The sequence below is a fragment of the Trichomycterus rosablanca genome, chromosome 20 (genome assembly GCF_030014385.1).
Source record: "Trichomycterus rosablanca isolate fTriRos1 chromosome 20, fTriRos1.hap1, whole genome shotgun sequence".
NCBI classification, from domain to species: Eukaryota; Metazoa; Chordata; class Actinopteri; order Siluriformes; family Trichomycteridae; genus Trichomycterus; species Trichomycterus rosablanca.
The window spans coordinates 24,993,857-25,016,953 of record NC_086007.1 but is presented as its reverse complement, the minus strand read 5'-3'; the positions used below and the strand labels follow the sequence as shown (position 1 = coordinate 25,016,953).

General features: G+C 37.9%; 1 protein-coding gene across 1 annotated transcript; it reads left to right on the top strand.

Annotated features, from left to right (window-relative positions):
- Nucleotides 1-2,403: 2,403 nt before the first annotated feature.
- drd2a (dopamine receptor D2a) lies at nucleotides 2,404-22,773 on the top strand. Its single transcript, XM_063016267.1, has 8 exons — nucleotides 2,404-2,604; nucleotides 9,844-10,154; nucleotides 12,081-12,190; nucleotides 14,897-15,033; nucleotides 15,129-15,328; nucleotides 16,648-16,731; nucleotides 18,770-19,118; nucleotides 22,319-22,773. Exons 2-8 carry the CDS (start codon nucleotides 9,876-9,878, stop codon nucleotides 22,504-22,506), a joined length of 1,347 nt encoding a protein of 448 aa, XP_062872337.1. The 5' UTR covers nucleotides 2,404-2,604; nucleotides 9,844-9,875; the 3' UTR covers nucleotides 22,507-22,773.
- Nucleotides 22,774-23,097: the final 324 nt, after the last annotated feature.

Here is a 23,097-nt window from a genome sequence, read left to right as displayed (position 1 = left end):
ATAACCATACAGTGTGCTCAAAATAGTAACCACACCAAGAAAGAGTATAGATAGTATATGCTAACCCAATCATTGCACTGCTGTAATGTAATTGTGAATAACAGTGGCAGACAGTGTTGCAATTAGCAATACTCGCACAACTACTTCAAAGCAAGCTACATAATAAATAATGTATAATACATAATGTATAATACAGAGCATAATTATGTAAACACACACACACAAACTTTCAGCACCTTTGCTTCATTTCTATAGCCGCATTCTGTTTAAATTATTAAATGAATGAGATGATCATTAACAGGCTTAATCCACAGTTTAAATGATAATAAAGTTAATAGCCACAACAACCTTATTTAAATTCATATATTTCATACCCTTGTTTAACAAAGATATTAACATATGACATATAATTGTAAGTACTTAAAATGATTTGCCTTCATCAGAAGGTGGTCAAGCTCACCATTTTTGTTTGTTTGTTTTTTGGAAGATGTGAATAGAAATAGTAGTCAGGGAAAATAGTAGTTGTGTGAAAGGACAATAAAATGGCTATAAACAGCAGATCTATCTGTAACCAAAGACAGCTCTAGCAGGGACCTATGGTCACCACAATATGATCGTTTGTTCAAACAAAACTAAGCAAGATAATGTAAAACAAAGTTTCTTATTGTTGGGTTTTGGATTTCAGGGGCCAGGAAGCATGTCACACAGGGTGTGTTCGAAAACCTAGTGAGCTCTTTACATAGACATGCATGTTCTACCCGTGTCTGCGTGGGTTTCCTCCGGGCGCTCCGGTTTCCTCTCACAGTCCAAAGACGTGCAAGTAAGGTGAATTGGAGACACAAAATTGTCCATGACTGTGTTTGATATAACCTTGTGAACTGATGAATCTTGTGTAATGAGTAATTACCGTTCCTGTCATTAATGTAATCAAACATGACCTTAAAATCCAAATAAACGCCGCTCAGGTGGCGCAGCGGTAAAAAGAAACGCGCTGCAACCAGGGCTGGATTCTGAGAGCGTGGTATCGAATCCAGCCTTGCTTTACCGGTTCGAAGCTGAGTGGCTATATGAGCAACGATTGGCCGGTTGCTCATGTGGGGGGTGGGACAAAGAACCGGATGTGGGTCTCTCTCTGTCAGAATGCGATTGCGTTCTCTGCCGGCTGATTGGAGGCGCTTACACAGAGATGGGAGGGGGTGCCCTTAGGGTGTGTCTCTCCGCATGCAACGCTAGGTGGCGCCAAACTCGTCAATGTGTGGGTGGCAAAGATGCATCTGGCTGCTGCTCGTGTTTCGGAGGGGATACGGGTTAGCTTCAATCACCTCCGTCAGGGCAGGGTTCGGCATAGACAGAGAGGAAGCACGATGCTAATTGAACAATTGGATGCGCTAAAAGGGGAGAAAAAGAGGTAAAAAAAATCAAATAAATAAATAAATAAATAAATAAATAAAAATAAAAATCCAAATAAACAAACTTCACATAGACAGCATTTTACGTCATCCTTCGCGCGCTCACAAGAAGGCTGTTTAAATTCTTAGATGCCTTAAAATGCTGCCTAGTAAGGTACCTTAAATTTTAACTGCATTTTGACAGAATAATGAGGGAGCGCTGAGGGCAATCTCAGCAAGAACTGAGTTCTTTTCAAATGTAAATAAATTATTATTGATTTTTAATTTGTATTTGTAAAGTGTATTTTGCCTTGTCAGGGACAATTGAACTGTTTTCGGTACAGGGAGAGAGATGTTTGCTGACATGCTAGTGTGTTGTGGCATCTCATCCCGTTGGTTTGAATGGCATGAGGCTAACTGTGTTAGCTTAGTAAGCGAAAACTGTGAAGTAGCGCGTCCGAATAACCTGATTTATAAGTTGAGGACTTATTAGAATCCTCTCTACTGAGGCAGGCAGCTATGTAGACGGTAGACAGCAGGGCAGCTCAAACAGACCCATAGAATGTTCCAAGACCACCGATTCTTTTGTTATCTGTTATGTTGAGCTAATTTCATTTGTGACAGGAAAATTGGGCAGATTATCTTGCAGTGTTTTTCTTGTGATTGATGAGGTGGTGTCAGGGTGTCACAACCTCAGAGAAAGATATGTGGAGTAATGTCTTACAGTGTGAAAAGTGTTTAAACTTTTGCTTCAACCAAACAACAAGCTTTAAAAATGGCGACATTTCTGCACTCTGTTTATTATTGTAGCTTCGTCTTGTTAGGTTTTCCCGCCTTTACTCTGTGTGACGGTTGGTGCGCGAGACTGCGCGTGCGTAAATGCGCGCGCTCGCCCGTTCCAGCTGCTGCTACTAGCGCTCGAGCGCTGAGAGTCGGTCACAGAGTGGCCGTTAGGAGCTGCTGAGGGAGGAGAGCTGTGGAGGAACTAACACTGAGGATTTATTCTCATCTAAATAAGTTTGTTTGGATTGTTTTCATTTTAAACTCGGTGGCGTGAAGTTCTCACACTTACGGAATAGGTGTTAAAAGGTTTTTTTTTCTTTTAAAGAAGAGAGGATTTTAGGGGGCTCCTCATGGACAGGTGTATACGCAGGAAAGTGGATTTAACGGACCAGAAACTCGATACCTGTAATTTAATGAAACTTACACGGTGAAGGTAGGCAAGAGTTTATTTAAATAACTCCTTGTTTTATGGAATTAAGCACTGTTTTTAGTTTTACATTTACTGTTGAATTAGGACTGTTAATAATGACCATTTCTGTTGAGATTCAGGGTCACAGAAAGGGAGTTTGTTTGACTGTATGTGTAAATAACAAGTGTGTAGCACAAAGTATCTTCATTTGCTTGAAATTGTGTGTTTTTATTTACAGTTTAAAGAGAAAAGTATCTTAATTTATTACTAAACAACCACTTAACTATTTAAATTATATTCACTACAAACTCTAATTTCTCATTTTGGTCCAGCACAGATACTTTCTTTAAATAAGCCTCAACACAAATCATCAATTTCAGAAAGGTGAATGACTGTTTTCCAATAGTAAATAACTATATGAAATAATTACTACACCAAATAAAATGTTGTATGGTTTATATAACGTATTTGCTGTAACATGGAAACACACAACCCAAATTATTTATTTAAATGTAAATAAAGCTAAACTATTACAGTATTGACTCTCATGACACGTAGACATGAATAAATAATAAACGGAGTGTCTATTTGCACCCGGGTACACATTGCATTCCCCACAAGCTATTCGTACCCCAAAAAGAAAAAGAGCAAACAAACTCAACTGCGCATGTCTACCAACAATATATAAACACTATACATGGACATGCTAAAGGTCAAGGGATAGCAGTAAATTGATCATGAAGTGGCGTTATCTGGGGACGGCTTGGAAATGCCCATATCTGTATAAGTTGTGAGGTATTATCTTGTGAGTAAGGCTGACCACTGGTGCTCATGGCAAGGCGATGCAAATTATTGGCGTTTGAGTGAGGCAATATTGTGGGTACCAGACGGGTGGGACATTTAACATTCCTTAATCCAGTGTCACATGTACTGGGAATATGTCATAGAGGGACCAGAGATCCTGCACCTACAAATACCACTGACCTGTGGGTGGGTATCCAGATGGCACGGGTCAACACCCCTCCAGATATTTCCGTCCACTTGTGGAACCAATGCCTGCTGCACTTAGCCAGGCTAAAGGGGTACCTAACATGATACTAGTTCCTGTACCAAGACTTTTGGCATGTCAGTATATATTGCTATTTTACACCTGGGTGTAGATAATGTATAATGTAAATAATACAATCTGAAAATATTATACAATCTGAAAATAATATAAAAAATAGTGAAATTATTTGTAATCTTGTGATATTTACACCTGGGTGTAAATAGTATAAATTGCTGTTTACACCAGGGTTTAAATTGTACACTTTGCTGCTTACACCAGGGGTGCAAATAGCATCTGCCATAAATAAATGGGACATGTTTGGCATGGATATCTTTGAGATGGATGTTAATGATTTCTGCATAATACAGTTTGACTCTTCTGTATGGTGGGTTTTCTAGAATTGCAGCATGTTCTGGGTCAGATATAAACATACAGTACACCAATCAGACAGTTGCTGTTCATAACCTTCATAAAACTGTTGGCACTCAACTTTAGCCACTCAAATCGAATTGGAGGAGTTTAGCAAAATCTGCTGGTTTGTATATGCTTGATAGGGATGTGTTCAGTAAAAGCTGAGTACAAGCCATTCCAAAACATTGCTGACATGGGTTTTGAGTCATTGTCATTTTTGAACACCCAGTTACGTCTATTCTTTCTACGTTTTTGGTTATTTCATCCAATTTATACAATGCACAAGCTCCTAGATTGCTTGACATTTACCTCCCTGAACATACTTCATCATTGTGGCCAAATAACTTGATCATTGTTGTAAGTGACCACACAACCACATAACTCTCATACTCACGTCTTTCTTTGACACTGTGATTAGCAACAAATTTTAGTCATGTGTTGAGTAAGGTGTCTGGTTTTTTTTGGCACAACACCCTTTAAGTCTATGGTGATGTAAAGCTTGATTGACTATGAGCAGTTACATTTCTATTCAGACAGTTTGTAACTCATTTTATTAATTGACTAACTGATTGACTGGTAGTTCATGCAGTACATTAGATCATCTAGCAAGCTGTTTTGTGGTTTTGGTTGTAAAGAATTGTAATACTTTCGGTTGAGGTGATTTAACCAAAAGTATTACACTAATAAGAAATTAGGTTATGCCGAATTATTTGTGCTTGTATTTAATTATATTGGAATAAAAACACTTAACAACCAAGGTTAGAACAGTTAAGTTAGGGGTGGAACAGTAAGTACAGTCTTACAGACCAAGGTTTAATCCTGGTCTTCACGTGTTGTCTGTGGGGTACTCAGGTTTTTGATGGCTACCTATGAACAAGATCGTGTGTATTGCCTTGCTATAAACTGGTGCCCTGTTAAGGGTGAATTTGTATCCAGTGCCTGGTGTTTTTGATATACTCTGTAGACCACCATGTCCCTGATAAGGATGAAGTATTATTAGAATAAATCAGTAAGTAAAATAAATCATTCCATCATTAAGTCTATAAAAATAGTGTGTGCTTTTGTAACACACTATTTCGGTCACAAAGTTTCCAAAAAGGCAAATTCTTTTTCCTGCACCGAAGCGTGTGTTGGGGTGCATGCATGTGCGTATTGCGTGTGAGAGCTAGATGAAAAGATAAACCTGCAGGGAGCTGGTAGAGAAACAGTGGAAAAAATAACTGTGCTTGTGGCCTGTATCCCAAATCTTATTCCTAATATTATTAATAAAAACAAACTATTTAGATCTCAGTGAAAAGGGCAGGTATTTATGTTATTTCTGTACAAAAGGCTCAGTACTGCTATAGTAATTATTCAAGCACAAATCAGAGCGCCACAGGCTTTGAGGTGGACTCCCATGGCTAATTTTTCCATTAAGCGTAACATTACACAAGCGCTGCATCCATGGAGAGGTTGTTCACCACAGTAAACATCAAAACACCAAGGTCAAAAAAGCTTGATTAGTTATATGAGCCTTCCTAATAACCAAATATACTGGGTCCACGTCATTTCATTTTGATCAACTAATTTATTCTGGTCAGGGTCACAGTGGGCCCTTGTTGCATCAGAAATCACTGGGCACAGGGTATGAATATTCTGAATAACCTATTGCAGACATAAGCAGTGTAGTCTGTGTGTATGCCTGTCTGGCCGATAGCACCGCTGAGATTTGACTCAGAGTGGTGGGCTGATGTAATAGACTGCTGTGCTACTCGAGTGTCCGAGTGTTATTTTGTTTACAGATATTGGTGAAGAACAGCTGTGTTCTGTCTTTATGATCTTTGTAATATAGAAAAGTGGTTACAGTGTTATTGTCTGAAATGGTCATTTGAATGCTATTATTTAAGCCATGCATCACTGTAACCCACTCACTGTAGTGCACTACACACCACAGATATACAGTTCATAATGTTTTGGGACACGATTTGTGATTTGCGACACATCATCTACACCTTAAAAGATTAGAAACTTGCTTGTGTGCTTGGCTAGTACATATGTGGTTCAGTCAGTTCTGCTAGCATACACTTCATTACTTATGTATAATTTTTTTTTCTTTCTTTATTAATGCAGTGAACTAATGTCACCCAGTTCTGTCCTGTGATTTCTATTTTTGCACTTTGTATTCAGAATATTCTGTTAAATAAAACAAAAAAAATGCTGCAAATTGTGGCATGGAGGCACAGTGGCCTTCCTGTGTGCATTTTGCAAGTTCAAAGACATGCAGTCAGGCCAATTTGAGCTACTTGAAACTGCCCTAAGTGTGTGTGTGAATGTGTGTGTGTGTGTCTGCCCTGGTGACCTGTCTGGGGTAATTCCTGCCTTTCGCTTAAAGAAACAGAGCCACTGCAGCCCTGACCAGGATGAAGAAGTGGTGAAACAGACGGTGAATGGATGAATTAACACAATATTCTCTATCTTCTTTGTTTTGTAAAAAAAGGAAAGGAATAGTCAATTGTATTGTAATTAAAAGTCACTGAACTGTGTAGAAGAAAGGGATGTATGGAATACAGTAATCTCCCTCTAGCCCACTAGCATGAGTGTGCTCCTATTTAAAACTGTCTAAAAACTGTGAATCCTGGACTGTATGCATCTGCAGAATGCACTGTCAGTGTAAAATGTATGTTAATCGGATTAAGATTTCAAATGAACTAATTTGATTAATATATTCAAAGAAATGTATTTATGTAAAAACAAGGAGACTATATAGTGCTTTGTAAGCACTTAAGCTCACTAAAGAAGCTGGAAACAGATTTGTGTCAGTTTAGTCTATTTGTTTTTGTTTACATTTCATAGTTTTCAAGTTACAAAAATGCAGAATCAAGGTTATTTTCTCTTAAATATTTGGAGGTTTCATTTGTAATCCGGTCCTTTTGTTTACTCACACAATTATGTCAGATCAAATCAGATCTGTACAATTTATCAAATGTATCTAAATTCTAGGGTGGCAGGGAACTCAGGTGGAGCAGCAGTAAAACACACTAGCCCACCAGAGCAGACATTTCGATTTCGATATCAGCAGTATGGGTGCCTATTTGATATCATTACAGTTATTACACAACAGTTCGCTTTACCAGGGCGGGCTAAAGGGATTTCTTACACCTGCTGCAGTTATGGTCATTGCAGGCTGATTAATGGTGCCTGTATAGAGATGGGGGATAATGGAGAATCTTCATATAAACCCACCTCATGCAGGTGAAACAAAGTGGTTGGATACTGCACACATGTTGGAGGGGGTGTGTGTTAGGTTTAGCAATGTTTTATTAAATTGTGATTAAGTTTTAGTGAAAAAAATTCAGTGCCAAACAATACAATTAAAACGAATATACAAACCACATTTTCAAAGGATGATTGGGTATACAATTATTAAAAGATAATTGTCAATTTAAAAACATTTCTTAATGCAAATAATTTATATTTTTAATGATCTACTTTCAATAATGTGAAAATGTTCAGGAAATCCACAGGAATTTCAATCAATGTATGTCAGAGCCAGAAACCACTGTTAAATGTCTGTGACCTTCGAGCACTCAGATGGCACTGGCTTGCCTTTAGGCCAGATCTGTCTCCTATTTAAAGTGTATTGTGCATTATTAAAGTGAGAACAGACACTGGCAACTATGGACTGGCAGCTGAAGTATCATATCAAGCAAGGATGGACAAAAATTCTACTTTCAAAGCGGCAACTGTTAGTGTTCTCAGGGTTAAAAAGTGGAATAGAACAGGTGATGCAACACAGAGGTAATATATATATATATATATATATATATAAAGGTTGGGAATCACTTTAATGCTATGTAATATCTAAACACCTTGTTTTCAGGACACAGTGTGGAATGTTTCAATCTGTAGTCGGACAGAAAACAAAAAAAAGAAGAAAAGGGGCTTAATAAGCAAGATAGGATCTTTAGGGATTTCCTTACACTGGTGTACATTGCAGCTGAGCTTGTAGATGATGAGCCAAGTCCAATCCTTGCTTGCAAAGACTAAGCCTTTGGTGGATGTTCCTTTTATACTATTGATGATTTCACCTGTTACTCATTAAACTGCTTATTTTGGAACCTTCCAGAACATTGTCAATGGTATAACCTTAGTCTTACTTTGCCTCTGTCCCAATGTTTTCTGTGTGCACTGTGTCACATGTTTTTGTTCTTTATATTAATGAAATGCAGTTAGGTTTGTAAGTGAAAACAACCGTTTTTTAAGGAAAAATTACAGTTTTTCACACCACCTGCTGAAATAAATTAAAAGGACATTTTTTAACCAAGAGTATTAATCAAACAGTCAACAATTTATGATTACCATCTTTAGTATTGTGTATTAATAACAACCTTTACCAGTGTTTGTCAACCTTTACATTGTGTATGTCTATAGTCCTGAGTTAGGTGACATTTAGACATCCCAATGGCTTTACAAACTTTCTCGTGAAACTTTACTTTTAGTTCATCCAAGTGCATTTTAAAATAATGAATAATGTATAGACTTGAAACAAGACTTGCTATTATTACAGGCTTAATAAATAATGTCTCCATAATTTATTCATAAGTGTTTGTGTTGTTCAACTGACACCACATCCTATGCTCCTACCTTAAGTTGTCTGGTGACAAGCTTAATTCACTTTCTTGTAAAACCTCTGCTATTTATTAGTACATGTAATTTTATCCTGGCTTATGTTCGGCTATTATCACAGCAATGCAAGTATACGTTATGGCATACTAACAACACAATGTCAAGGTCAGCCTGATCTCCTGGAAATAAATATGTGGAAAAAATGTTGACCTGTGCTAGCACCTTCTCTGTTTAAATATCAGCTGGGACACAAACATGGACATTTACATGTAGACAACGTAATGGTGTAGCCACTGTTTTTTTGAATATGATACATTGCGTGTTACAGACGTCACTATGTAAGCACACTTGTTTTGTAAATTTTCTTATTTAAACACTTAATAAATTGGTGAAGCTGTTAGATGTAATTTGTGCTGTTAAAAAGTACAGTTCTCATAAGAGAAATGAACTTTTTAAACACTATATCCTTGTGCTGCTGTGGGTAATGCTAAAAACGTCTTAATAATAAAGCGAAGACAGAGCTGCTGGGCTAAGTTTGACGAGTTTTTCCGATAACAGACTTTGTTTTTCTCTACCACATTTCCGAAGGTGCCATTCTGCACCATTAAGCTTGCTAGTGGACTGAAATTATGAAAAACCACAGACATGCTTTTGGCTCTGGTAAAAGCATTTTAAATTCTAATCTAGGATTAAATTTGCTGCTTAGTCAACTGAGCTCCAGTAGTTATAATATTTCTGCACATGATAATGGTTTGAAGCACACAACAGAAAATCAGCTAGCTTAACTCATTGGCTTATCTGAAAGATTTTCCGCATTCAGGGAGTGGCATGTATGCCCCCTTTCCATGGCACATGACCTTTTTACATCATTAATGCCAAACTGAATAGTTGTTTTCATTGCCAAGTGACCTGTGTCTTGTAGAGAATGCCGTCACAGCAATAGGAAATGGAAATTGGACGTTAGGTAAAGCACTGATATGATATAGATGTGTACCATTTTGTTATGTGCAATAATAATGGGCATTAGTGTCACATTACCAAACACAGAGATCTATTAGATCTATTCTATACATGTCTTCATGTCTTTATTAACAGAGCCCCCTCTGTAATGATGTTAAGTGTCAGACACTGATTGGTATGAATGATTAAAGTAATAACTTACTGATTTTTTATTTAATTCTCTTAATCTGTATTTTTAGGGCCTCCTCTGGGTTCTAAACCCTCGTAGCTGATGGAAGTCTTGGAGGAGTATACTTACAATGAGAGCTTCCTCACAGATGGCCTTGGTGGTATCAACGCTACAAATGGAGGTGGAAGGCACCAGTACAATTACTACGCCATGCTTCTCACGCTGCTCATCTTCGTCATTGTATTCGGAAATGTGCTCGTGTGCATGGCTGTGTCTAGAGAGAAATCTTTGCAGACCACCACCAACTACCTGATTGTTAGCTTGGCTGTAGCCGACCTGCTGGTGGCAACTCTGGTTATGCCATGGGTGGTATATCTAGAGGTAGGGGTATATCCATATCTAAAGTTTTTATATACAGTTTGTAAAACCCTAATCGACTTTATATTGACTACACGCTCTTACTACAAAATTGTAAAAGTGCTAAAAGTACAAAAATTATGTGTAGTTCATGTGTGTAGTCAGTAGAAAGCCGTTTGGGATTTGTTTGCCCTAAAAGTTGTTTACTTTGGTAATTGTGACTTGGACAGGCAAGGCAGATTACCAAACTTTGTGTACATGTAGGGCCTTTTGAATTTCTAAATTAAAGGTGTGGTTTAGCTGAAATACTCATTCACAGCTAAATTGCGAATTGAACCTTAATGATGGTCCATTTTTGGCTTATATCTTCTAGTCCCAGTCTGGCCACACAGGCCTTAGGAAATAAACACCAGGCATTTAGAAAACTGATATACACTCAGTGTATTTAATTATTTAGGTTATATATTTATGAGCTCATTACCACATACCTGACATTTATCTGATTAGTGGACCATAAATGTAACGTCACATGTAAGATCCCGATCCTTATCCATGTTTTACAATGTTTATTTTGGACCACAGTCTGTGGGGGAGATCCCTCCCTTGTGTGTATCACTGAGCCCTTCTAATTGGTGATTAAATTACCCAGTCACAGAATCAATTAGATGCCGTCACATTAGAGGCGCTGACTCATACTGTGCTGTTAACTACATCTTTACACCATGTAGATTAATCAAGCTGCAAACTGGACAGGAGTTTGTACAAACAGAAGGTGTTTGCTGAAAATTGAAGACACCTAAATCAACTTAGTAGCTCATTACAACTTGGATGAAAAGACTGAACATTTGTTCACTTACTCATTTGTTTTTAAAAGATGTGTAAAAACAAGAGTGCCTGAATAAGCCCCACATGGGAAAAAATAAGAACTTACTAAACCCACAGACAGTGACCAAATGCAAGGTCCTTCTTAAAAGCTACATTGCACATTGTTTGTACATTCACTCATTCATAATCCTGGTCAGGTTCCGGTACCCCCAGAAACAATAGGTGCAGGACAGGAATACACACTGAACAGGGTGCCAATCCACTGCAGGGCTTTGGACTAAGAATTAGGAACATTTTAAAAACTATTATTTCAAAGAAGGGCACCATTAATTTACTGGCCATTATTGTATAATATCATAATATGTCCTGTTGGATGAAAAAAAATAGTGTGATTATATTTTTTATTTTCATCAAATTCTGCAGTGTTCATTATGCTACCATCATTAAAGATAAATCATAATGTAATGCCGTATCACATCTGAACAGAGTTCAGTCGGTAGTTGCCCTCATTAGGTCAGCACAAAAAATCATGATGATCATTGATGAACTGATCCAGACAGCCCACAGCTGCTTTCATTAGAAGTAAATAATCCTTTAATCAGTGCGGGAGACGCAAACTCCAGAGGCAAGCGTTGTTGGACGATCAGACTGGATGTGTGTGTGGCTCTGTCTGCCTGAGGACACACATTAATCAGAAGCTGTCAGGCTGAGCAGTACCGGGATGCTTGGAAGACACAATGAGATTGACCTGAGTTAGATTAGTTCTCCGCCAGAGTTTATGGCGCATTACTAAAGCGGAGCCAGACACTCTCGTACTCATTAGATGCAAATTCATTGATCTGTTGCATCCAGAAGTAGAAAATTGCAGCCGTTTGATTCAGCATTTTTAGTGCGGTGGAAGAAAATTATATTTGTATTTTTATGATAAGAAAAATATATAATACACATGCAGTATGCATTTTAATGTGCAGTGTTTAGCAAGAATCTGACCAAAACTGTTTACAACAGCAGCAGGAAAGGTTTTACTGTCAAATCCATCAAAACACTGCGACTATAGCCATCAATCTTCTGGTATCTAAGCTTAATAAATTTCAAAATTTTGATGTTTGTGATGTTTTACTAAAGGTGGTGGGTGAATGGAGATTCAGCACAATCCACTGTGACATCTTTGTTACCCTTGATGTAATGATGTGCACAGCAAGCATCCTTAATCTTTGTGCCATTAGTATTGATAGGTGAGTATCTCTGTAATAATCTCCCCATTATCATTACCCAGCTCAGCAGGAATGCACAGTAACAAGCAGGAGGTCCTGGTGTTTTGAAGAGAGTTTCACTAGAAAGCTTTGAGAAATACGTCTGTAGGACTTGATCCTAGCATGGAATGTAAACTAGAAAAAAATAGTGTTTTATAAACTAGAAATAAAAATAATAATGACTTGAACTAACAGTTTATTATTCAAACATCCTGAATCAGAGAATTTACAGAATGCAAACTTTTCAAGTGCTTTTTAACAACTTAACATTGGTCCAAAAAATGTGTTATTAAACTGAGTAATCTATAATCTGATAAAGCCAAACCCTCTGGTGGATAATAAATTGGGGCATGGCTTTGTCAACAGCTAATCTAGATTTTTAACATTAGTCTTAGTGAAGACTCAAATCAGGATTTAACAATTAAAATTCTATTTAAATTAATGACAATATTATATCTAAATATTTATTTGAAATAAACGAATTATGTTCTAACAGAATTGACTATGAGGGGGTTTGGTCTTTATCAGATCATAGAGGGTACCAAGCTTTTAGCCATCAGTGCTCCGAACTGCAGAAACTGAGGCTGAACTCACACCGTAATCATACACACATTCTTCATTTGCAGCATTCCACTAAGTGCCAGGTAATTAGGCAACAATAATGTTTTACTTTCATACTGTAGAATAGTTTAATTCAGCTTAAAAAGAGAAACAGTGAGAAGGTTAGAAAACAAAATCGTTTTTTAAATGGAGCACATTTAAGGTTTATGGTATTATTGTGTTCATATCACACCGTGTTTCAGAACGAAATCCTCGATTTAATGTCACATACTTTGCTGGGTAAATTTTAAGGCTGGGACATAATTGACCACATATTGAATTGTATTGTCTGTAAGATTACCCACAAACGTACTTAAAATAAATGGAACCACAAAGACTATTACAGTGTAAGATAACACTTTGCTGTTATGCTAAGACACACCCTGCACTGTAGTGTTTTCAAATTATACAACAGTAACAAAATTAATACGCCAGATATTTAACTGCTCATTAACAGTCATAAGCTTAAGCCTTTAATCTTTATTCTGTAAATTGCTTTTATTTGTATCCTAAATCCTTACCATTAGCATGCTAAGCACCCACCGTCAGCATCCACGTCTGACTGCAGGAGACGGTTATGATTAATTATATTCTGGTCGTTTTCAGGACCAGTATCCAAATTCTCACGTAGATGAAGTAAAGTTATTACAGTTTTATTTATCATTTTTAATGGTTGCTGTAGTAAAGCAAAGCTCCTAATATCCCATTAAAATGTAAACACATTACTGAGTTTCATGTTTTATTAATAATAAACATCGTAATGCATCGAACATGGCTGTAATGTAGAACAGAGGGACATAAACACAGTGAGCAGAACCATTAATTACAAGCACTAACAAAACTCATAAAAGATAGAGATGACGTCAGTATCTTAAAGCTCTGTTTGAGAACATTAGTGTTATTATTATAATGCAGAGTTTTGATTTTATACTGGAGCGTGATGCTAAATATCCACATCATTAAAAAAATCCTTACACACAGATCCACATATACAGAGTTTAACATGCAGTCAGACTCTCTAGTTCAGTTCCAGCTTCAGGTTCTGGATTTTAATGTGGAGCAGCTTTGTTGTTTATTCGAACAATGTGGTTTGTAGGTTAAAAAAAGAACAGGAGAATAAATAAACAATATTTTCATTATACGATACCCAAAAGCCAGTTGGCTGCTATGAAAAAGCCGTCTTAAAATTAATTTATGGCTGATATATTATTAATGAACTGAACATAATTTACCGTAAATAAGTCCACAGCTGTACACATTAATAGGGATGCAGACATGTAAGCTCAAGCTCAGTAAGCTTAAGCTCAAACTCCTACCAAGAGACTTTAAATAGGTAGGTTTATAAATGTTCAATATTGGTACTAATCAATGGGATTAGCACAATTTAGGCTTTATTCCTTGTTCATACCATTGATTTTATTTGTGTCGTTACCATAAATCCTCGCAATTAGCTAGCTAAGCTTTAACATCTGTCAGCAACCACATGACAGCAGCAGCCATCTGTACTGTTTGGATATCATTTTATTTTGCGAAACAGCCTAAAACATGATAATCGTTTCCTTTTGTTATATCAGTCTCTCTGTATAAGAGTTTACACTATTTTTTACAGCTAATTGCTAGATTGTTTGGCATCAGTGTCTTGTATCTTCTTTCATCACAGCATCGTTATTGGGCTCAGGGCCGGTTTAAAATCTTAAAACTGTTCATTAATGCTGTTTATCAAAATACCTTCTTGTACATGAGAAACATGAGTGACATACAGTAACTGACTTACTGCACAAAAGGCTGAATATATTTTATATTTAGCATAAAAGTAAACAAGTCTGTTGCACTAACCCACTACCACTGAGGTTCATATTTTGCATGTCAGTGGTGTTGTACTTGGCTGCACAGACATAATTGGCTATGTCTTTGTTGGCTTAATGGATTGGCATCCTGTTCAGGGTGCCATGTGCCCACATCTTGCTTGTTTATTTATTTATTTTTTTTGTTAGAGTTTCCAAGAATGTTTATTACTAATGTTCATTCCAAGAGGAGAAAATGTGGGGATTTTGTTCTTTTTGTGACCGAATTTAATTCCCTCCTCAGGTACACAGCAGTGGCCATGCCAATGTTGTACAATACTCGCTACAGCTCTAAGAGAAGAGTCACCGTCATGATATCAGTGGTGTGGATCCTGTCTTTTGCTATATCCTGCCCCCTACTGTTCGGACTTAACAATACAGGTACTGTTTGATACATAAGGGTAGATAGATGTTGGTATCAGATTATTCTGAGAACAGAATTTGTAAAATTATTCTGTTCCCTTCCAAATTTGCAGAGAGCGGCGATGATGCCCTGTGCGTAATCGCAAACCCTGCCTTTGTAGTGTACTCTTCTATTGTGTCCTTCTATGTGCCCTTTATCATCACCCTGCTCGTGTACGTGCAGATCTACGTGGTGCTGCGCAAACGACGGAAACGTGTCAGCACCAGGCGCACATACCCAAGCAGCAACATGGACTCAGGCAACACTTTGAAGGTAGATCTGTGTATTTGAACGTACATAAAGTGCAGGTTTTTTCCCCTTAAGGTAACTACGTTTTTAAAACTTGCACTTTACCAAAATGTCACTGTATAATAAGGATTTCAATTTTAAAGGAGGTGCACTTCAGACACTCTTCAGAGCATATCTGAAGTAATATCTCGTATAAGTAGCTGACCTTAGAGCGGCTTGAACTGGATGATGCATTTTATGTTTCTTTTACTGAGCCTTCAGTCACTGCAGAAATCAATACGTGTACTACAGGAAATGAAAGCTGACCCATACAGTCTCTATTATCCTGAAACATGCTGTATGCCATTGCTAAAAAAAGACAATAACAACCAGCACTTAGCTTTTTACTGAAGCTTATTAAAAACAGGAAATCCTGTTGTGCCCACAAACTTACATTAAAATGTTTTTTTACATTTTCTGCATGTAGCAGATGCTTTTATCCAAAGTGACTTACATTACTATGAGTCCCTAAGCTACAACTGCACTCTAGTTTATCTGTCATGCTACATCTTGATTGTCATTAGTGGTGGAAAGAGATGCAAACATTCTTTACTGTAATTCTCTATAGTAAACAGTTTGCACCTAAAGGGTCACCACTGCATTAGCCTCAGCGCCATCTATTACTAACAGGTGTATAAAGTCAATTGTATATTATTTATCATTATAATCAAAAGCTTAATCCTGATCCGAATGCACCCAAATCAATTACACCCATCTATTAAATGAATGCTTCGAAATTTGTGACAGCAGTTGAAGGTGCTTTTCTCTTTCCACATGAAAAACTGCCCAAATCCAGGTGTGCATTTTTTAGGTACTACTAGCACTGTTTTGTCACCCAGATGGTCCTGTTGAAGAAGGACAGTGATGACCCCAGATGTGCTTTTTAAACTTTTTTCTATTAAATCCTATTTGGTTCAGTACCTGATTAAGTAGAGTGATGTGTGCTTGTGTTGGAATTCAACAAGCACTGCAGTGGAATAGCTACTATACATTTATGCTAAAATAAGAACAAAAATCTTTTCATTTTTATTTTAGATGTATATAAAGAGAGAGACAGAGAGAATATATGTACAGTATATATATATATATAAATATGTAGTCTGTATAGAATATAATTGTAGTTATGTATTATATGAACAAATCTCAGGTAGACAAAATGAAATATGTTATTTTTATAATAACATGTTATAGTTATTTTTTATCTGAAAGTAAAGCAGTTATAAGAAAATTCTCTGACATTTGTCCTTTCCCTCAAACACATCTATTACTCTAGTGACGGATTGATCCTGTTTCTTCTGTTTCAGAAATGCACTCACCCTGATGATGTGAAGCTCTGCACTGTCGTCGTCAAATCCAATGGGAATTTTCCTGTTAATAACAAAAATGTGGTGTGTCACTTTTTACTCTCTTTAAAAAAAATATTATGTCTCAGGGGACACATTATCAGGAAACTGTCAGCCCATGTCAGAACTTTCTGCAGTTCTGACCGGAGGTTGTTCTTATGCTGTCAGAAAATCTAGTAACTGCAGGTACTCCTGGATTTAGAAGGTTGTTTGTGAGTCTGTGAGTTTCATTTATATTTACACAGTGAGGAAATAATTCATAAAAGATTCAAAATGTTAACTTGTCTAATGTTAACATAATCAGATGCATAAAATATGTAGAAAAGTCTTAACAATCTTAAATATATCTTTGAATTACATGCACGTTTAGATGTGAAATCTAAAATATTATGTCTCATATTCACAATTTCGTATGTATTCATGTAAAAAGCATGGAGTTCTAAAAACCTTGCCCTAATAAAGCCTTAGTATTCAGCCCATTAAAATGCTTTTTGATTTCATGCGCATAGATATTTTTTCCTTTTTGTGTCTGTTTACAATAGCAAATTGTTTAAGGAAAAACTGTGGGAAAGAAAAAAAGAATATTAAAAAATCATACAGACTACCTTTGTTTTTGTGTAATACTTCATCTTGCCAACTTACTTTATTAGGAGTAAACATCAGAGTAAGACATTTATGAATCAACTGTTTTTAATTACTTCATTACTTTAATGAATTAAAAATAAGTAGCCAGTCTATGTGAGGTCCATCAGTATGGTATGACCTGCCCACACAATCAACAAAACAATTTTAAATATGACCACAAAAATACAAACTGTGTCTCTGTAGAGTTACAGACTAGACTAAGCTGTAGTATTTTAAGTAATTTAATAAAAAAATCCTCAAGGCCTTCAGACATTAATGCATTTTAATAGCTCGTTCTCTCATAGAAGAGCGTATAAATAATTAAATAAAAGGGCATCTCATTTACACGAGGCAGAAAAGAATTGTGAGCAAGCTGGCTTTGCTCCTGGTTTTAAAATATAGCTCAATTTAAACTGATGTAATTCTGCTCTTTATGTGATCTGTTGGGAAATCTATAACATAAAGGAGTAAAGTATCAGGCCAGTTAGTTCTACACGCGCAGTATACAAGCACTAATATGTTCACAGAGTAATTGTTTTAAATCCTATATAGAAAAAAAAGAGCTGAATGTGTGGAGCTGAATGCTACTAGGTCTGCACAGTCCAACGATTACAATTTGAAACTGTGTATATCTATGTATATGTAATTCTGGTCTCAAATAAAGCAGAAAAGTGACATGGTGGACTTTAGGTGCATTAGGTAGACTGGATGCCATACAGTAAAATGAACGTTGATTTGAATTTTACCCTCACTTATGGTTGTGTATGTTTCTCCCTTGTCCATTTGTGTACTTTAGTTTTCTTCCAAAAACATGCAGAATATGAATTTGGTACTTTAGTTTGCCTCAGGTAGGGCTTAGTAAGTACACGTCTGAGAGTATTGCCAGGTGATGCATTAACACAATGTCTCTAGGTGTGTTTATCCCTTATGCCTAGTGTTTTTTGGATGGCACCAGAAACCCTGACCAGCATTAAGCTGTTTGTAAAAATGAATAAATTACTCACGTGATTAAATATTGTAGTATCATCGTCAGCACTTGTCCAGATAATGGTTAAGTCCAGAGACAAGTCTGCGGTCTGCATAATGATGGATGCGGGATTTTACTGTGTTGCACAAGTCTGCTCTGTATCGACTTTAGGATGTCACATTACAAATATATTTGCTTGAGGAATTAATTAAAGCTGAAAAATGTTTGACTTTCCCCACACTTGCTGTTAGACCTCTAGTCGTGGTAGGTATTAAATAAACAAGCGTTTTATTATGTTAACAGTACAGGAGAGTGTTAAATGACCAATTTTAAATGCTGTTACATATATACGGTGAATAGGAATCCTGTCAATATTCACAGGAGTTCTTCTTTTACTCTAATAAAATATACCTATTTCATGTGAATGTATCTGGGGATTTGCCATCAACTTTTAACGACACCAATCCAAACTTCCCAATCCTCTGTGTGCAGATTTTCATAAAGGAGGTAGCCAACACTGCAGACGACAGCCAGATGGATGAAATCACAAACATAGATCCACCAGACCCGAAGACACTCGACCAGACACCTGCCAGTCAGCATGGGCTCCTGCTCCTCAGCACCAATCATACCGAAACAGATGTAGCGCCCTCTGCTCCTGATGTCTCGCTCAAACCACTGCGAAATGGGAAGGCGTACGATGCCTCCAAAGTGGCGAAAGCGTTTGAGACGCAGGTATCCCCGACCGGCAAAACACAGACTTCGGTTAAGTCCATTAGCAAGCGCAAGATTTCTCAGCAGAAAGAGAAGAAAGCTACTCAGATGCTGGCTATTGTGCTCGGTAAGCATTTGTTTGTTTGTTTGTTTGTTTGTTTTAAATAAGGAAAAGCCTGTCAGGACTTAAAAAACACTACATAGTCAAAAGTGTAACTCCAGCATGTGCTTGTTGAACATCAGGTATTACAATACATTGTGTCCCCTATGCTGTTAAACAGCCTGTACTTCTCTGAAAATGCTTTTCACCGGTTTTTAAAACATTACTATTGTTATTCGCTCCTTTAAAGTTAGGTCTGGCACTGATGTTGGGTAATAAGACCTGGCACACATTCAGCATTATTCAGCAACTGTAAGCTCTACTGACTCAGTCTTTTTTTACTTCAAACTATTTCATCAAGGAGCTCAGTTTGTGCTTTGGGACACTGTCATTTTAAAATGGAAAAGAACATTCCCTAAAGTAATGCCACAGCTCTGGAAACTGACAACAGTTAGACTGGTATAGTGTGCTATATTATTTAGTTTGCCATTTAACTGAACCAGCTTTCAAAAACAGCCCTAGACTATTATTCATGGTGCTTTCAGTCGTGTGGATTTGAACTTATTCAAAATGGATGGATGGATGGGTGGGTGGGTGGATGGATGGATGGATGGATGGGTGGATGGATGGGTGGGTGGGTGGATGGATGGATGGGTGGGTGGGTGCGTGGGTGTATGTATGGATGGGTGGGTGGGTGGGTGTATGGGTGGGTGGGTGGATGGATGGATGGGTAGGTGGGTGGATGGATGGATGGATGGATGGATGGATGGATAGATAGATAGATAGATAGACAGACAGACAGACAGACAGATACTATCTATAGATTTATCCCGAAAGAAAGTATTGAAAATGCGGCTGTTTGCCTGGTTTTCAACCAACCTGAACACTCACATCACCCCACTGCTGCGTTCTCTTTACTGGCTTCCAGTTTAAAACAATGATGCTGGCCTACAAAGCCGAAAATGGACCAGCTCCAAACTACCATAGAGAACTCATCACACCCCGCTCTGTACCACGCAACCTCCGAGCCTCACTCGCCTTGATCCTCCACTCAGGACTCAAGAAAGACACACATCAAGGCTTTTTCTGTCCTTGCACCCAAGTGGTGGAACGAACTTCCCCTGTCTGTATGAACGTCTGAGTCTCTCTGTCTTCAAAAGACGAATAAAGACCCACCTTTTTACTAAACACTTAAACTGAGAACTAACTTGTACTTTGTTCTAACAGGGTTTCAGCAGATTTGTATCCTTGGACTGTTGTTTACTTAAACTAGAGTTACTGTGAAAGCTCGTCTATAAGTCACTCTGGACACGATTGCTAAATGTCAGAAATGTAAATGGATTTCTGTTGGCGTGTCCCAAACCTGTAATACAGTGTATCACAAAAGTGAGTACACCCCTCACATTTCTGCAAATATTTCATTATACCTTTTCATGGGACAACACTATAGAAATAAAACTTGGATATAACTTAGAGTAGTCAGTGTACAACTTGTATAGCAGTGTAGATTTACTGTCTTCTGAAAATAACTCAACACACAGCCATTAATGTCTAAATAGCTGCAACATAAGTGAGTACACCCCACAGTGAACATGTCCAAATTGTGCCCAAAGTGTCAATATTTTGTGTGGCCACCATTATTATCCAGCACTGCCTTAACCCTCCTGGGCATGGAATTCACCAGAGCTGCACAGGTTGCTACTGGAATCCTCTTCCACTCCTCCATGATGACATCACGGAGCTGGTGGATGTTAGACACCTTGAACTCCTCCACCTTCCACTTGAGGATGCGCCACAGGTGCTCAATTGGGTTTAGTCCATCACCTTTACCTTCAGCTTCCTCAGCAAGGCAGTTGTCATCTTGGAGGTTGTGTTTGGGGTCGTTATCCTGTTGGAAAACTGCCATGAGGCCCAGTTTTCGAAGGGAGGGGATCATGCTCTGTTTCAGAATGTCACAGTACATGTTGGAATTCATGTTTCCCTCAATGAACTGCAGCTCCCCAGTGCCAGCAACACTCATGCAGCCCAAGACCATGATGCTACCACCACCATGCTTGACTGTAGGCAAGATACAGTTGTCTTGGTACTTCTCACCAGGGCGCCGCCACACATGCTGGACACCATCTGAGCCAAACAAGTTTATCTTGGTCTCGTCAGACCACAGGGCATTCCAGTAATCCATGTTCTTGGACTGCTTGTCTTCAGCAAACTGTTTGTGGGTTTTCTTGTGCGTCAGCTTCCTTCTGGGATGACGACCATGCAGACCGAGTTGATGCAGTGTGCGGCGTATGGTCTGAGCACTGACAGGCTGACCTCCCACGTCTTCAACCTCTGCAGCAATGCTGGCAGCACTCATGTGTCTATTTTTTAAAGCCAACCTCTGGATATGACGCCGAACACGTGGACTCAACTTCTTTGGTCGACCCTGGCGAAGCCTGTTCCGAGTGGAACCTGTCCTGGAAAACCGCTGTATGACCTTGGCCACCATGCTGTAGCTCAGTTTCAGGGTGTTAGCAATCTTCTTATAGCCCAGGCCATCTTTGTGGAGAGCAACAATTCTATTTCTCACATCCTCAGAGAGTTATTTGCCATGAGGTGCCATGTTGAATATCCAGTGGCCAGTATGAGAGAATTGTACCCAAAACACCAAATTTAACAGCCCTGCTCCCCATTTACACCTGGGACCTTGACACATGACACCAGGGAGGGACAACAACACATTTGGGCACAATTTGGACACAATTTGGACATGTTCACTGTGGGGTGTACTCACTTATGTTGCAGCTATTTAGACATTAATGGCTGTGTGTTGAGTTATTTTCAGAAGACAGTAAATCTACACTGCTATACAAGTTGTACACTGACTACTCTTAAGTTATATCCAAGTTTCATGTCTATAGTGTTGTCCCATGAAAAGATATAATGAAATATTTGCAGAAATGTGAGGGGTGTACTCACTTTTGTGATACACTGTATCTTTACATATCTTATCTCTTGGCATTCATACTCCGTTAGCTTGTGTGGCCTGTTGTCTTATAGATTAGCTGATTCTGCCCCTGGATGTTTGTATTTCACAATTTTAGCGCTTGCAGGACGTGAATTTGAGAAACTGACATGTTGAAAGTGGATGGTTGTACATACTTTTGGCCATGTAGTGAATCTGATATGATAATTACAGATTATTTAATGAAGGATGCTCGTTTTATTGTTCGTCTTATTGTTTTCAGGTGTGTTCATTATATGCTGGCTGCCGTTCTTCATCACACACATAGTGAACACGTACTGTAACGTCCCGGCAGAACTCTACACAGCATTTACCTGGCTCGGTTATGTCAACAGCGCCGTCAACCCAATCATATACACCACCTTCAACGTCGAATTCCGAAAGGCTTTCATTAAGATCCTGCACTGCTGAACGCGGACTCGTACACGTGTGGCCTCTGTAAAGCTCAGAACTGTTTTACAATCCTGGACCATCATGGACCATATTTGAGGAGCTTATGTAAAGCACTTCAGTCTAGGAAATGGAAAAAACAACATGAATGTATGTGAAGTTCTATGTATTATAATATCAGGCAATTTTGTCGTCTCATGCAACAGATCAGACACGTGTGGATGATTGCTAAGAGATGTTTTTCACTACAGCTCAACAGTATTTCTCTTTTTATTTAGTTAAACAATCATGAAGAACTGAACTTTATATAAATTATAATGTTGCAGTCTTCACAGTGGTGGGAACAAAGGTAAGAACCTTCACATTCAGCCGTGCAAGTTTGAATAGTCCTCAATTAATCTGAACTAACTGGTGCATTTAATTATCAGTTAAAATGTACAGTACATATTTATTTATTTTCTAATCATTTAATTTAATATTTGTTTATCATTTTAAATACTTCACATGTATTTTATTCAACACTTAGAAAATGCAATGCGGTGCAACCGAGTATTAATATAGTATTATACACCGATCAGGCATAACATTATGACTAACCCTAATATTGTGTTG